The 15536-nt window shown below is 44.5% G+C and overlaps 2 protein-coding genes across 3 annotated transcripts; both read right to left on the bottom strand.

The window, feature by feature from the left end:
* Window positions 1–1055, bottom strand: LOC121055335 (nuclear transcription factor Y subunit C-6-like). The gene has a single exon (XM_040527592.1). It carries the CDS (start codon window positions 839–841, stop codon window positions 260–262), a length of 582 nt encoding a protein of 193 aa, XP_040383526.1. The 5' UTR covers window positions 842–1055; the 3' UTR covers window positions 1–259.
* Window positions 1056–7914: 6859 nt separating this feature from the next.
* LOC102699532 (probable galacturonosyltransferase 4) lies at window positions 7915–11954 on the bottom strand. Of its 2 annotated transcripts, XM_040527491.1 has the most exons (7): window positions 11787–11954; window positions 11582–11668; window positions 10957–11375; window positions 10041–10339; window positions 9523–9880; window positions 8829–9404; window positions 7915–8428 (listed from the first exon to the last, which is right to left on the bottom strand). In XM_040527491.1, exons 1-7 carry the CDS (start codon window positions 11917–11919, stop codon window positions 8153–8155), a joined length of 2148 nt encoding a protein of 715 aa, XP_040383425.1. In that variant the 5' UTR covers window positions 11920–11954; the 3' UTR covers window positions 7915–8152. The 2 variants fall into 2 exon arrangements, with proteins under 2 accessions (XP_040383425.1, XP_040383426.1); XM_040527492.1 differs by lacking the exons at window positions 11582–11668; window positions 11787–11954 and having other exon boundaries at window positions 10957–11146; window positions 11215–11349.
* Window positions 11955–15536: the final 3582 nt, after the last annotated feature.

Genomic DNA, 15536 nt, shown 5'->3' with positions numbered 1-15536 from the left:
AGAGATAGTAACTGGGTTAACAGCATAGTAATTATCGGATTACACTATCTGACAAGTTAATACATGCACTACAAATGGGCTTCCCCATTACAACAATTTTACCCGGATTTCTAGCGCCAAACAAGCTCAAATTTTTAAGCTCAGGGGAAGCCCTAAAACGATCAACATATATCTTATTACGCGGCGACAACAACAGCAGCAGCAGCAACAAACAACATATCCTCCACTTAGGAAGGCTTGAAAAGGTTGAGCTGATACATTACTGCTGGGGTACATAGTAGTAGGCGAGCGGGTCGGTGGCCGGCACACCGGCGGCGGGGCGGGGGATCCCGGCAGCCGCAGCCGCGGCGGCGGCGGCGGCGGCGGCGTCCGCGTCCTTGGCGTCGTCGCGGGGCACGATGTCCACGAGGAAGTCGAACACCTCGGTGCGCGCGATGGCGGCGGCAATGTCGGACTTCTGCAGCGTGCGGCGCTTGTTCTCCTCGGCGTGCGCCCAGCCGCGGTGGGTGAGCTCGAGGATGAACATCTCGCAGGCGCGGGCGAACACCACGGGGGCCTCGGCGGCGATCATGCGGACGTCCTCGTCGGCCTTCATGATCTTCTTGATGCGCGCCAGCGGCAGGTTGTGGTTCTTGAAGTCGGTGGTCGCCTCGATCTCGCGGTACTGCTCCGCCCAGAACATCTGCAGCTGCTGCTGCTGCGCCGCCGCCGGGGGCGCGTACAGCTGCTGCGCGTAGGCGCCGGCGCCCGGCGGGGGAGGGTAGGCGCCGGGCGGGAACCCCACCGGCGCGCCCATCACCGGCGGCGCCGGCGGGGGCGTGCTGGATTTGGTGGGATCCATGGCTTCCCAAGCTAGGGTTGAGGCCTAGATGAGGAGGAGGAGGAGGAGGGGATTGGGATTTGGGGGCTTTCTCCCTTGATTTGGTTGTGCTTATTATCCCCACTCTTTGAGAAATTGGGGGAGTAATACTAATCCCCCTTTCATCAGCTGTGTAGTGTGTGTGGTTTTGCCACTCACTCCTCCTGCTTTGTGTTCACATTCAAGACTCAACACATGACGTGAGGATGGATTTGTAGGTGCAATTTTTATTTTTATTTTTATTTTTTGTTGTGAGGTTTGCCATTTTATTTTACACACTGTTTGAGTAAAATCATATTGCTGAAAGTTTGGATTTTGAAACCTAATTTTAAACTATTTTAGGTGGTGTCTTTTGAAAGGTTAAATTACTTCTTCCGCTTCATATCGTAATAATTTCTAGCTCATATTTAGTTTCATTTGTCGATTAATATAAATATATATATATATATATATGTGTGTTTGAGTTTATTAACATTTATACCAATATAGGTAATATTAAAAAGTGGAGAGAGTAGACGTGTAAAAGTATAAAAAAGTTTCTGCCTCTACTCAGATCGTAGTACTATGAAATACATTGCAATAATAGGTTTTTCTATTTTAAGAAGGATTGAATATTATGCTAAAAAATTAAATTTTGGACCTTATGCTTTAAACTAAACAGGTAATTTTAAATAATTTCCTTTTTTACCTCAACTTTTAAACAACAGCATAAAACTTATTGTTGGTTATAGCTCAACAAACCTCACGATGAAATTGTTTCACAGGTAGTGAAAAGAGGATTAGCCTAAAATCCAACACTGTGTGCTGAATTTTGAGAGCACTGGTCGTCAAGCACACGTTATTGTGCACAGTTGATCATCATCATCATCATCATACACGTTGCCTAACTCCACACCTGCACTGTCTGTCACTCACTCAGCACTGGCTGATGCTGCTTCGTTTTGCACATAGTTTGGTGATTGGTAATGCTCAGGAATCAATCAAGATGTTTTTTTTTTTTTTGCGGGGGAATCAATCAAGATGTTGCAGCCGCAGAATCAGATAACGCAGCCCCAGTTCTTTGACCTGTGCGTTGGCGTGTTAGCTTGCATCTCTGCAGTCACTTCAGACTTTGTATGGATTATCAGAGAGAGCTCAGCTGCTTGGCTAATAAAGTGCCTACTCCCCCAACTAACTCTACTCCTAATCGTCCCACTTGATAATGATATAGAGATAGTAGTCAGTAGATATTTGCTGCACCAGTTGTGCTCTACCTGAAGTGGCAGACAAACAATCTGAACATGACCTGATCCAATTAATCGCCCGATCCAACTAATCGACAATAACAAACACAATTTTCAGGCTTGGAAGCTCAGAGGAACTGATGAACTTTTCATACTAACAGTAATATACAAGAGCACCAAGAACATGTGCTTGGTCTTCTGCGTTGAGGTGAGGTGAGAGAGAAATTAAGCATCAAGATTTCAAGAAATTTACACAAGGCTGATCGATTTGGGAGAAGAGGGAAAAAGGAAAGATTGGAGCTTTGGTTGCTGCAGCCAAAGCGAGGATCGAACGCGAGCTCCCTCTTATTGCCTTCACAAAGGGAAGCTCAGCTCAGCTCACTCATCACACACCTAAAAATCCCCATGGCTCGCAGGCGCCCAGCTCGAGCTGGAAGTCTAGCTGTCGCCGTCTCGCGACATGATAATTCACAAGCTCTGATGGCGTTCATGGCGATGGGTTGGCCAGCGGCTAGCTAGTCGACGCAGGTGCCGCAGGGGCCGAAGCCGCCGCTGCAGCCCGGCCCGGTGCCGTCGCAGATCCCCGCGGCGCCGACGAACACCGGGCTGCCGCGGCGGCGGCGGCGCCTCCCGCGGCCCTCGTCGTCGCCGGCGGAGGTGAAGATGATCCACGCCACCACGGACAGCCACAGGATGACGGCGCAGTAGACCGCCTCCCCGCCGAGCCCGCCCTCCGCCGCGCCCATGAACTCCACCGGCCACGAGGCACCCATCGCCGCCGGGCTCATCTTTCTCTCTGTCTCTCTCTCTCTCTCTCTCTCTCTCTCGTGGTGTCCCGTCTCCTTCCTGTCCGGTGAGCGGGTGTGATGTGTGAAGCGAAGCGAGAGCCCACCGGATTTTATAGCCGCGGCGGGCGGGGCGGGCAGGTGTTCGTCCGGGGTCGGCTCGCTCGGTGACGTGACGTCCAAGCGCGAGCGGGGCTTTGCTTTTGCTTAGCGCGGTGGAGTTCGTTCGCCTCGCGCCCTCGCCGACGCCGCCACCTGTGGGCGGCGGCGCGCTACCAGCCGTTGGATCAGGAACGAGCGGTTCAGATCATCTCCGGTGACGACGCTCTGCTCCGCGATCGGAACCGTTCCGCTTCGCACGACGCCACGTCAGCTGCATCATTATTCTTTCTTTTTCAACTAAAGAAAACTCGAGCGAATGAACAAAATAAACTACCACTATCTGTCCTAACCTCACTAAAAACATATGAGAAGACTACTCATATGCTGAAATACTTCATATAACGCTAAAAATAGTCACATCTTAGAACTAAAGTAGTTTCTGTGCGTGACTATTTAAACCTATTCATCGACCTACACGAGAGTGATTTTGTTTGGATTTTTCATAAAAAGATCAAATGACATATTTACAAATAAAAAATTATTTATGAATAAAATTTTTATATATGTTTTTTTATGATCTAAAAGCCAAAACTAAAAAATACCTTAAATCAGCTTCAAATTTAATATTAAAAACTCAAATTTAAATTTTAGTTTTTAAGTATAAGTAGAAGAAAAAAAATGAGGCACTGGCTGCACCAACCCAGTAGGTGCTTCCCTATGTTTCTGTCGGTTTTCCCCCTAATTTAATACTTCCTGCTCAATCTCAGCAAAGGCAAAACGCCCAAATCGCATGTGTGATTCTGCATTTGACCTTGCAGTTCAATGAATTGGGCAAAGTATTCTAAAAAACAATGCAAAGTATCATACGGATCGTGTAAAGTACAATGATGTGTAGATTGGTAGATGTTGGCCAAGTCAATACGGTGTAGCCGTGTAGGTTCCCTGTGTTGTTGAGCTACGCAAATCCAACAGCTGATTGGATTTTGCTTAATTGAAGCCTAATATATTCCAGTAGAGGATTATCTTTCTGACAGAGTGATGGCGATCGAGTGCTGAACTTGCTGATTTCTTAACAATTAAGGAAGAAGGAACGAGAGATATATATTATTACTACTATTTAAACTGAAACATGTGGGATTTCGTTGCTGAAGTCAAGAGAAGATTTTGTCATATTAATATTGTGAGGAACAGGTAGGTCTGTATTGGCATCAGCCAAACCTGAAACTGGCAAGACTGCTAGTCTGCGTGCTTGACTCCTGCAGCTTTCACTAACTCAGTCAGATTTTAGAGAACATGGCATAACTGTATGCATAAAAATGCAGAATTTTGAAGATTATGGCAAAATGGTATGTGAAGTTCTGCTGCCGCTGTCACTAACTCGTCAGATTCAGAGAACATGACAAAACTGTATGCATAAATGAAGAATTTTTGGAGATTATGGCAAAATTGTATGCGGGGTTTTGGAGATTCAAAGTGTTTATTTCGTCATATGCAGTTAGAGCCCGAGAGCATCCCAACAGCTCATCTAAATTTGGTCATCCATATCTGTATTCAGATGATCATCTAAAATAGTTTTATTCTTCATATCTGTCTGTACTCCACTAGATCATCTATATATGACATCCTTTAAAGAGGATGGAGAGAGATCATCTAAATATGAAGGTTCTCTCTTAATATGAATGATATCCAAAAATAGATGATATGATAGCTGTTCTGTTGGAGCTCAATTTATAGTCTTCATCCTTTATTTTCAGTATAGAGAATGGGATAGATGAGTTATTGGGGTTGAAACATGGGTTTGGGTAGAGTGATTTGGGCATTGAGTAAAGAACAGTCTCTTGCAACCTAAGATTGTTCTGAATAAAGCAGAGTACGATTCCAAGGCTCCTATCATTTTACGACTGCACCTACTTATAATTTAAATTTTGAATTTTAAGATTTGATTTTGAATTTGGTTTTATGGTTTTTATCATAGTTTATTTTATAACTCTTTCTTTTGAGTCGTTATGGATGCATATATAAAGCAAAAATGTCGTTTCGTTGATGGGAGCTCAAAGGAGAAAATTATTCATGGATCCAAAGAGCAACACTGCAGATGAATTTCACCAATTGAATCGAACGTACTGCTTGCCATGTGCAGTGTTGTCGAAAGGAGTGGAGTAAGCTTCGAAAGGAGAAAATTATCATGGTACAGTTTCAAAGAGAAACGTCACCGTCTTCCACGAAATTTCACCTACTGAAGAATTAGATCATTTATATATTCTGCTAGTGCTTGCCATGTGCAGTGTTTGTCAGTGGTTAGATGTTGTTGTTCATCGACTGATCGTTCGTTCAAAGTATGATCGAAGGCGATATTTAAGGCAGAGATGACCCGGTGAAGGCTTTCACCCGTGTATACACTGATCTGATCCTGACACTGGAATAAAGCTGATTAGGGTTAGCTGTGGCATTCAGTTTACTGATACTGTTTGGCTTTAGTGAAGCAAATGTTGTGGGCATTCGAATTGACTAAGCTGTTTACTGTTGACTGCAACCGCTACGATGGCAGTTCGATTATTCCACTGTTTGCAAGAAGAAAAAATTTACTCACGTCCTTCCTTCTATACCGCCGCGAGGTATAAGTATCATGAGATACTAAAATACTCGATCGTGCTATCCACCTCACAATCAAGTTGGTAGTTAAATCCTGACTGTTGGTGATGATAGATTGAACGGTCACGATTACTTGATACCTCGAGGTATCAGCTTGATCATGGGGTAGATAGCATGAGTGAGGATATTAGTATCTCATAATACTAGTACCTCACGGTATAAAAGGAAGTATAACATTAAAGCTATTGCAGGAAAGATTACGTGAGTGCCTCCACAGGTGATCAGTCTTTATTGATACACGTTTTAAAACATTCCCACGACAAACTCAAAATAGTTAGTCAGAATCTAGAAAAGACATTCATAATTGCATGCCTTAAGTCCCTAATCTACACAGGAATTATTTCTATCTGTTGAACTTATGAAGAGAGTGGCAAGATGACTAAACTTCATAAAGGTTCGATCAAAATCACGACCAATTAACGAAACAAAAATTCCTAAGATTAACACAAGACCACACCTTAAGCGAGATATCACAAGACTATCTTACGACAATATAGCCACCACTGTAAGTCTAACAGCCTCCGCCGCCGCCGCCGCCACACTCGCCTCCGCCACCACCACCACCACCACACCCGCCGCCGCATCCACCGACGACGGCGACGCCGTACGCGGCTGTACACCTACCCGTCGTGTCAACCACCGTCCCGGACACCGGCCGGGCCTTCTTGGAAGACGACGCCATAGGCTTCTTCCTAGGTAGATCGTCGCTGTGCACGCCGGAGCTGTGGCCGCAGAGGAAGACGGCGAAGGAGACGACCAAGGCGCACGCCGCCACCATGCAAGGCCGCGAGCCACGGCTGCCCGAGGCCGGCCGCCGCCGCGTCGCCGGCGGTCGCGGTTAGGATTTTCGCCGCCATGGCTGGCTAACAGCTTGAACAAGATCGAGCAATTAAGGTGGCCGGGTACGTCTTGCGCCTACACCGCGTTCAAGATATATAGCCACCGCCAACGAGCACCAGTAAATAATGGATGATTTTGATAAGGATAATGACGTTGTTAATTGCAGTTTGGTTTTCCAGAATTTTCTGGTGACTAGAACGGATAGAGCTGAGTCCAAAGTAACAAACTTTGCAAGAAAAGGAAGGAGCTTTCTCTCCTTGCGACGCTGCATTGTTCATGGGGATTGAGGCGGCGGCGGCCGCCGTCAGACGGCGAGGCCGCAGCGGCGTTTGACGTCGACGGCAGATTGGAAGGGGAAGGCGGAGAAGGCGTCGACGGCGCACTTGTCGCCGATCTTCTCCAGCACCGAGCAGCAGGCCCTGCTCACGCGGAGGTGGAGCGACACCAGCGACTCCGTCATGTCCCTCACGCAGCTCCGCGACTCCGTGATGGACCTCCAGCAGCGGGCGGCCTTCGCCGCCGCCGTCGACGGCATGGGATCGCCGTCATCCAGCCTAGGCCTCTGGTACTGCTGTAGAAGCCGGCGACGAGGGAGGGCACCTCCGGCGGCCGCCGCCGCCGTCACGGTGCCGACGGCGAGGAGAAGGCATAGTGAGATGAGAGCGTGCATAGTAGCCATCGAAGCTCACTGCGGTTAATATAGTTTATCTTTTTATCTGCAAAGAAGAAATTTGTAGAGGGTTGGTGGTTTCCAGTCTAAATGCCATCAATTTGGAAACTGGCAATTGTATTAAAGATGTTGCTGTTAATCTTTTAGGTGGTAAAGATGCTGCTGTTAATATTCTCTCAGCGTTATTCTTTCAGTAATGTTTGTATTAGTTTAGTACCATTTGCATTGAAGTAGACATTTATACAGTATTTTCTCCGTTTTTTCATTTAACGTCATTTGTAAATATACAAAATTATAAACCATTCTTAAAATTCATTTAGTAATGAATTAAACCATAACAAAATAATTAATAATTATATAATTCTTTTAATAATATAAATGATCAAATGTACAGTTAAAAGTCTAAATAAAAAATTAATCAACTCAATAGAGCAGTGAGCATATATATATACATTATTTTTTTTCTTAGTTGGCACATTGGTTTTTGATCAGTAAAAGAGAAGTCCTGTGGGCGTTGAGAAATTTAACTTTTTGCCACTCTTACGAGCGGCCAAAACAGATTTGACACTCGTTATCTATGACATGTGAGTCTTTATGAGTCTGGGTCCAGTAATAAATCTGTTATAAAAATTCGAAAGAGTGGCAAAAAGTTAAAAGCCCCGGCGTTCAAGTGGAGACATGACCAGTTAACTCAAATACTGGAGCCATACGCTTTCCTGGCAGGTTGAAAATACTAGAGAAAAATAGATTCAACTATTCCCAAGAATTCTTCCAAAGGAATAGTACAATCAAATAATTTACTATATTAACATCAGTAACTGCAAAATGTGATGTAGCCTTCGTGATATGTAATTGGATGCCTCTCTGATCTAAAAGCCTACCACTAACTTGCCGGTACCTTTACAGAAGAAAAGTGCCCAGGTAAAAAGAATATCGCTCTAGACAGATTAAAACCCAGAGCGTAAAGAATAAATCTAGCAACTAAAAAAAAAGAATGGGGCCATACACCTGTGTTTGTCAATCAGGGATTTATGTTGCAATCCCGTAGAAAGACTTGATCGAAATCAATGTATTTCGACCAGTATTTGCGATATTTGGCCAATCCAATCTCAAGCCAGGGTTTCAGGTTCCCGTTGTAGTGTATGACAGATGCCCTCCTGATATCCTTCTCATTGATGTTTGGGTTGTACCCAAGTCCCAACTGATGCCAGGAGTGATCAAGAGGGAAAGTACGGTTCCAAAATGTTACAAGACCAGCAGGAAGTGTACCTAGCTTCCACAATTGCCTGTTTTCATTCTGCGGAAATGAAATTTCATAAGTGATACAGCATGGCAATAGGACATACCAATGCTACGGAATGGTAATGAGAACTTGAGGATGCTAGCAGCTTTTCTAAGATATCATGATCAATTCCTAGTGAAGCGCCAAGTATAAATTCATCAATGGAAACATTAACTATGGTGAATTTTCATTATACTAGCCGAACAGACCAACTACAGCTTTTCAAACAGCAACGAGGTTGACAAGATGGTAAAATTAGCTACTTCAGATTTAATTTTTTACCAATTATTTGAAGTGAACTTGCCTAATGGTGTTCAAGAGCAGGAGGGGCATTAGGTTGGCAGAGACACCATCTCCACCACCAGCTCCAAATATCTTTAGAAATAAATGTGGTTGTAAGCTCATAAGAACTCACCAGTCTTTGCCAGTTGTGGTAGACATTAGTAATCTTTTGTCTTCTCCACTCAGACAAATCAAACAGGTTCATGCCATATGCCCAACCGCAGGCACGCGGATCAAAATTATTGGCGATAAGAGGATTTGAGAAGTTGAGGTACTTGTCAAACCTATGAAAGGTCTCTCCACAGGTCTCAACAGCACCATTGACCTTTCCTTTTAAATCTATTGACCATATCGCACTTAAGTCCTGCTGTACTACAATGTCATCATCTAGGAATAACACCTTGCTAAGCTTCGGAAAGATTTCAGGGAGATAGAACCTCAGATGATTGAGAATTGACAAGTACTTGGGGTTCCGGAACTTGGGATTTTCGTCACGCCTAGCCTGCCCATTCTTGAAGTAGTAATCAATCATAGACTGTGATTCCAGCTGCTTCATAACTGGACTGTAGGTCGAATTTAACCATGTAAACTCTTCAATGTTCTGGATCTGAATAGTTGCTTCACCCAAGGGATTAGCCAAGAACCACATCTTCATTGCAGCATAGTTAAGCCTATCTGTAACGATGTGGAAGACATGATCTGCTGGTTTCTGCATTTAAATAAAGTGTTATGCCATATAAAATTAATGCACATCTCACTAAATATGACCAATCGGGTAGCACTATTATTAATTCATAGCAATCAATGTCAAAGGTTAAATGGTATACCTTAGCATGAACAATGGTGGAATTTACAGCCACTGCAGCAGCCAACACATTATCAGAAAACAATGCATAGTGATAGAGTTTTGGATCTTCCAACTTTTCTATATGTGGGAATTTTTTATTGTTGGTGTTGGTGGAGTAATACTCATTTGTAAGCCGCAGTGGAAGACAATGAAGTCCTTTGGGTAAAGATTTTGCTGCTACTTGTGCGAGATAATTGGCTTCTTTTTTATGAGATTGGAGTTGCTCCTCTGTTGAGTGAAGGGCTGCATGGAGCCTGTTCACAGCACCCGAGCAACTATCATGAATTCTCTTTACCTTTCCCAGAGTTTGCTCCATTGCTCTTATTTTTCTATGTACACTGCACAATAATAAAAAAAGGTCAGTGGTGTTCACTTTCAACAAAAGGTGTAGCAAAACCAATAATGTGCCATCAGTAGACATGCCACTTGAAACCTATAGTACTGTGTGTGTGTGTGTGTGTGTGTGTGTGTGTGTGTTGAGAGAGAGAGAGGAAGTACTTCTGAGGAAGCTGCCCATTGCTGGTAGCATCACTTAGCATTCGTTGGATATCCCTCATTCGTGCACGAAGCTCTCTTGCGAAACCATGATTTCCTCTAGAAGCTACAAGGGTAAGATACGTCTTTGCTCTTGTCAATTGGTCCTTGATTGTCTGGATTGTAGCATCTGGGGAAGTCGTTGCACTACCAGGAATAGCAGTTGCTGTGGGCAGAGCATAATTATTGTTACTTGCCCTTGTATAAGACTCTTTCAGATTAGTATTTGTAATTTGTTCGGACAATCTATCAGCGATCCTCTCCTGGATATTCAACAGCAATAGTTAGATCATAGCATTACCCGAAAGACAGTCGCTGAGAGCTGATGGAACACATAAACACTATGACTGTGGATGACTACTCGTTCATTCCAAAAAAGCAGTCCAGCTTTCAAAAAGGACTGGCAAACTGAAAATCACAAAAACAATGGACATCTAAATGCCTTTTGACTCGAATGCATAGATCTGTAACATGTATGCAAGATGACAAAACAGAACAAATAATCATTAAAGAATTTGTACCAGGTCCCACTTAATTGATTGCTAAGATGACCATGATTTTAGGTACGGTAGCTATATAGCTGGGGTGCGATGATACCACAAAGCGACTAAGTCTTCCTTTCTAGTCTCTATGAATGACTTTTATAAGCCAAAATTTAAATTTTTAACCTTAAATTTGGAGCTGATTTTGGAAGTTTTTTCATTGTAATTATTTTCCAGTCTTGATTTTTAGATCTCTAAGAACACATATATAAATGTTTTATTCACAAATTATTTTTCATTTGCAAATATACCGTTTCACTTATTCCTAGAATAAGCTTTCTAAGCAAACTTTATCGTCCTTGCCAAGCCTGAAATTGGCCTTCTCTAATCAACATTACCTTTTGTAGGGATGAATCCAGGTTTCCAGTAGCGTGCATTCCAGCAACATTGTTCACCCCTGTTTCACCTGCTCCATCATTCTGTCCTTCCACACCATCATCCGACTTGATCTCCTTAATCTTTTCTCCATCCCGCTCTTCAGCTTCGTTGATCTCCCCTGGTTCACTAAATCCATCTGAGCTTCTGTCCCTGCCAACAACTTCAAGGATAACGCCATCCTGCCCCGACTGACCGCCACCATTCCCTTCAGTACTCACCTCATCAGCAATCCCTGATCGATGGTCTTTCGTCGATACAATTGCATCGGGTTTCTCGAGTGCTGGGTTCACGTTCCTGCTCACTGCCTCGACCACTTGCCAATCATCAGTTGCCGATAGCACCCGGTTCTTGTGCTCGCCCAGCCTCTCAATCGTCAAATCTATAACACCAACATGCCCAAACTTCTTTCATTACGGAGTCTAGCAGCATCGGCAGTTTAAACGCAACAAAATAAAACGTGAACAGAATATCATTTTTACTACCATTTCTCTCACGATCTGAGACTACCAGTGAAAATGTAAATCTCCCATCCATGAAGAGGTAGATACAGAAATGCGAAGAGAAGAGCGGCGGAAAGCACCCCACCTTTGGCCAGGGAGACGTCGGAGGCGGCCACCACCTGCGGCCACGCCAGACTGGGCTCGTCCTCCCGATCGAGCACGCCCCTCGCCACTGCAGAAGAGAGAGGAGGAGAAGAAGGGAAAAAAAAAAAAAACACCACCCGTCAAGCACGGATCTCAGAGCAAAATCTCCGGAGAGGGAGTTGGGGGGGGGGGCATCGAGCCGTTACCGGTGGAGTCCGGGAGGGGCGAGACGGAGACGGGGGAGCCGCCGTAGAGCACGAGGGGCGCGAGCACCGACGCCAGGAGGAGGAGCAGCACCACGCCCCTGAAGCGCCGGCCCCGCGCCGCCACCGACGCCATGCCCACCCCCCGGCCCAGCGACCGCCTTCAGCAGGAGCGCGCGCGCGCGCCGCCGCCGAGGAATGGGGGAGGAGGAGAAGATGGCCGTCGCGTTTTGCGGTGGGGGCGGCCGGCCGCTTATTTCTGTGAGGAGGAAGAGGGGGGGGCGGATTTTGTGCGTGGGCACGCGCGGGGCGGGACGCGAAATCTCGGGCCACAGCCAGGGCTAACGTGATGAGCGTGACAGCGGTGGCGGTGGCGCTTGGGCTCGTGCCGTCGCGACGGACCGACCCATGCGTACGTGTCTGCGCTTTGCTTTGCAAAATATATATTAATATAAAAAATTATAAAATATGTGATAATCCTTTTTATATAGAAAATATTCATATCAATTTTTTTTAGAGAACACAGCACAACGCAGACGCTCACAACGTACGCACATCCTCCCTTGAGAATGCACGCACGCTAACCCTACCTCGATGAGGAAGTCATCATCGCCTCACCGTCACACCGAGAATACAGCATAGGCACATCCTGGAGAGATTGACGAAGTCACCATGAGCGCCTGGAGAGATTGACGAAGTCACCATGAGCGCCTCGACGTCGCCTACCATTCGCTCCACCTAGAAATCGAACTCAGTATCTCAAGTACTACTAAGCCCTTTATAACCACTAGTCTATAGACCCTTTCGCATATTCATATTAATTTGGTTTTACTTGCATATCCATCTAGATTTAATTAATTCTTAATATAATAAAGTTAAGAGAGTAAATTGTAAAAATACAATGAGAGCAGGTGGTGGATCACTGAAGGGTTTTCTAGTAGGAAAGATAAAGACAAAAGATTTTATAAAAAATATTATTTTTTAAGTATAATTTTAGTTTTATAATTATTAATTAAGTAGCTACCACGAAATCAGAAAATTATCTTTTCTGTGATCACGGTTCGCTCTGTTTCTTTATACTCAGCCTGCTCCGAAATATAATTGACTCTACTATTTAAAATTCAATGTTATAATATAAGCATTTACGTAACAATTATCGTACTTCAATCACCTAAATGATTGTACGGTCAATCAAATATTTAAAATAAAAACTTAATCAATTAAAATTTATTTTAAATCCAATGTTATAATATAAGCATTTACGTAATAATTATCGTACTTCAATCACTTAAATGATTGTATGGTCAATGAATATTCAAAATAAAAACTTAATCGCTTAAAATTTATTTTAAATTGACTATGAGTGACTTAGGATAATCTTCTGATATTACCTTAGTATTTACTAAATAATCTATAAATGGTTATATTTTGTAAAGGAGTTAATTGGGAACTGTGACGTGTTACACCTTAAATATAGGCACCGATTTTCTTTTATTTGGTTAGTCATTTAAATACTGTCAATAGTCAACGTTTAAAACAGTATCGATCAATGGTGTCATCCGTAAATGAATGGAGGTAGACTAGTAGTAAGCAAAATTTCTCATTTTATGAGCAATTTCAGTAGTATAGCCGACTACTAGCTTTAATTTATTTATAGTCAATTTAATAGCCAATTCATACAATAGCTAGCTACAAAACATCAATACATGGTCCCACATGTATACATATATTTTGTCTTAAAGTCCGCGTGTAGCTGGCTACAAATTAGTAGCTCACCTCTCTTCTCTCTGCTCTCTTATCTGTCTAAAATATTCTTACAATTGGCTTATAGTCTGCTATTGTACCTGCTCTAAATGGGCAGCTAGATTTTACCGTGGCCCGTGGGTCTGTGTTTGAAATCATGGACATAACTCATACCAAAATAAATACCAATGTAATGTCAGCAAATTATTTATTTGACATAGAATAAATATAGATAGAACCTACCTGTTCTGCATGAACCATCTCCGCACCAGAGCAGACGTTGTTCCGTCGTTTAAGGTCATGTTTAGTCAAAAATATCACATCGAATTTTTAACATTTAAATGGAACATTAAATATAGATGAAAATTAAAACTAATTACACATATATACGTGAAATCGTGAGACAAATCTTTTAAGCCTAATTAGTATATGATTAGTCATAAGTGCTACGTAACCAACATATATTGCATATGCTAATGACAGATTAATTAGACTCAAAAGATTTATCTCGTGGTTTCCAGCCGAAATCTAAAATTTGTTTTATAATCGGTCTACGTTTAATACTCACGCTGATATGATATATCTTCTAAAAACTTTTGGAAACTAAGGTGGTGTAAGGTGGTGTTTAGATTGAGAAATTTTTTGGAAGAATTGTCACGTCAAATGTTTGACCGGATGTCGGAAGAGGTTTTCGGACACGAATGAAAAAACGAATTTCACGGCTAGTATAGAAACCGCGAGACGAATTTTTTGAGCCTAATTAATCCGTCATTAGCGCATGTTGGTTACTGTAGCACTTATGGCTAATCATGGACTAATTAGGCTTAAAAGATTCGTCTCAAGATTTCTTTTATAACTGTGCAATTAGTTTTTTGGTTCATTTATGTTTAATGATTTATTTATATGTCCAAAAATTTAATATGATGTTTTTGAAAAAAAATTTAGAAACCAGACGAGACCTAATCTGGGCCTAAAAAGCGCTAGCCAGACGAACAGCCGAAGCGTCGCGTGGCCCCAACGGTACGGTACCGACCCGTAAAACCGTCGCACCACCCACACCCAACCCAACCCGCCGCCGCCGGCGGGCGCACCACCCCACTCTTTATAGCCGCGGCAAGGTCGCCCGCACGGCAAAACAACCACCCAAAAAAGAAAAAAGGGTAAAAAGACAGCGAAAAGCGTCTCCCCTTTCGCGTGCTCCGCCCGTGCCGCCGCCGCCGAGGAGGAGGAGGAGGAGGAGATGTGCTGCTGCCCGAGCAAGGCGTGCTGCATCTGCACGCTCGTCGTGCTGGTGCTCCTCGCCGTCGGCATCGTCTTCGGCTTCGGCGTCTATACCCGCGGCTTCCACAAGCTCACCAGCAGCATCCACGCCCAGGGCCCCTACGGCCGCTACCACGCCGCCGGCTCCTTCCGCGCCTACCACCACCTCGCCCCGCCGCCGTACCACTAGTCGCCCCCGCCCCCTCCCCCTCCGACGAGGAGATTCGGAGACCTATCTCTCTTGGGAGATCTCGGGCTTGGTGGGTGAGTGCCTCCACCGCCGCCGCCGCCTCGCATTTGTAAAGATGAATTCGCCGGGTTCTTTTTACATGCATTTCGGTTGCAGTTAATCCATGGATTGATTGATTGGTTGGTTACTGATTTGCCTCCTCTCCTCTCTCCCTCCTCCCTCCCGTTCGTTTGATTTCTTGGGGAAACTAACAAAAGAAAGAAACAGCACGTGCGATTGGCTACCGTGCCTGCGCCGCGCTCGGTGACAATCCGAGAATCTCGTTTTTGCTGGATCACCGCGGCGGCGGCGGCTGCCGCCGGAGTTGGGCGTTCCATTGCCCGGCGATCTGGAATCCCTCCCGCTTCCGGTGGTCCGGCGACGGCAACGGTGACGCGAACCAAACCGCTGTCACTGGAGTCAACGGGCGCCTTGCTCTCCTTTCCCCAGGAGGCAGCGGAGCAGGAGAGGACAAGGGAAAAGTGGGGGGAGTGACGTTTACGCGAAATCCATTTGGGTAC

Source organism: Oryza brachyantha, chromosome 9 (assembly GCF_000231095.2).
Source record: "Oryza brachyantha chromosome 9, ObraRS2, whole genome shotgun sequence".
Taxonomy (NCBI): Eukaryota; Viridiplantae; Streptophyta; class Magnoliopsida; order Poales; family Poaceae; genus Oryza; species Oryza brachyantha.
This window is presented reverse-complemented; position numbering and strand designations above follow the sequence as displayed.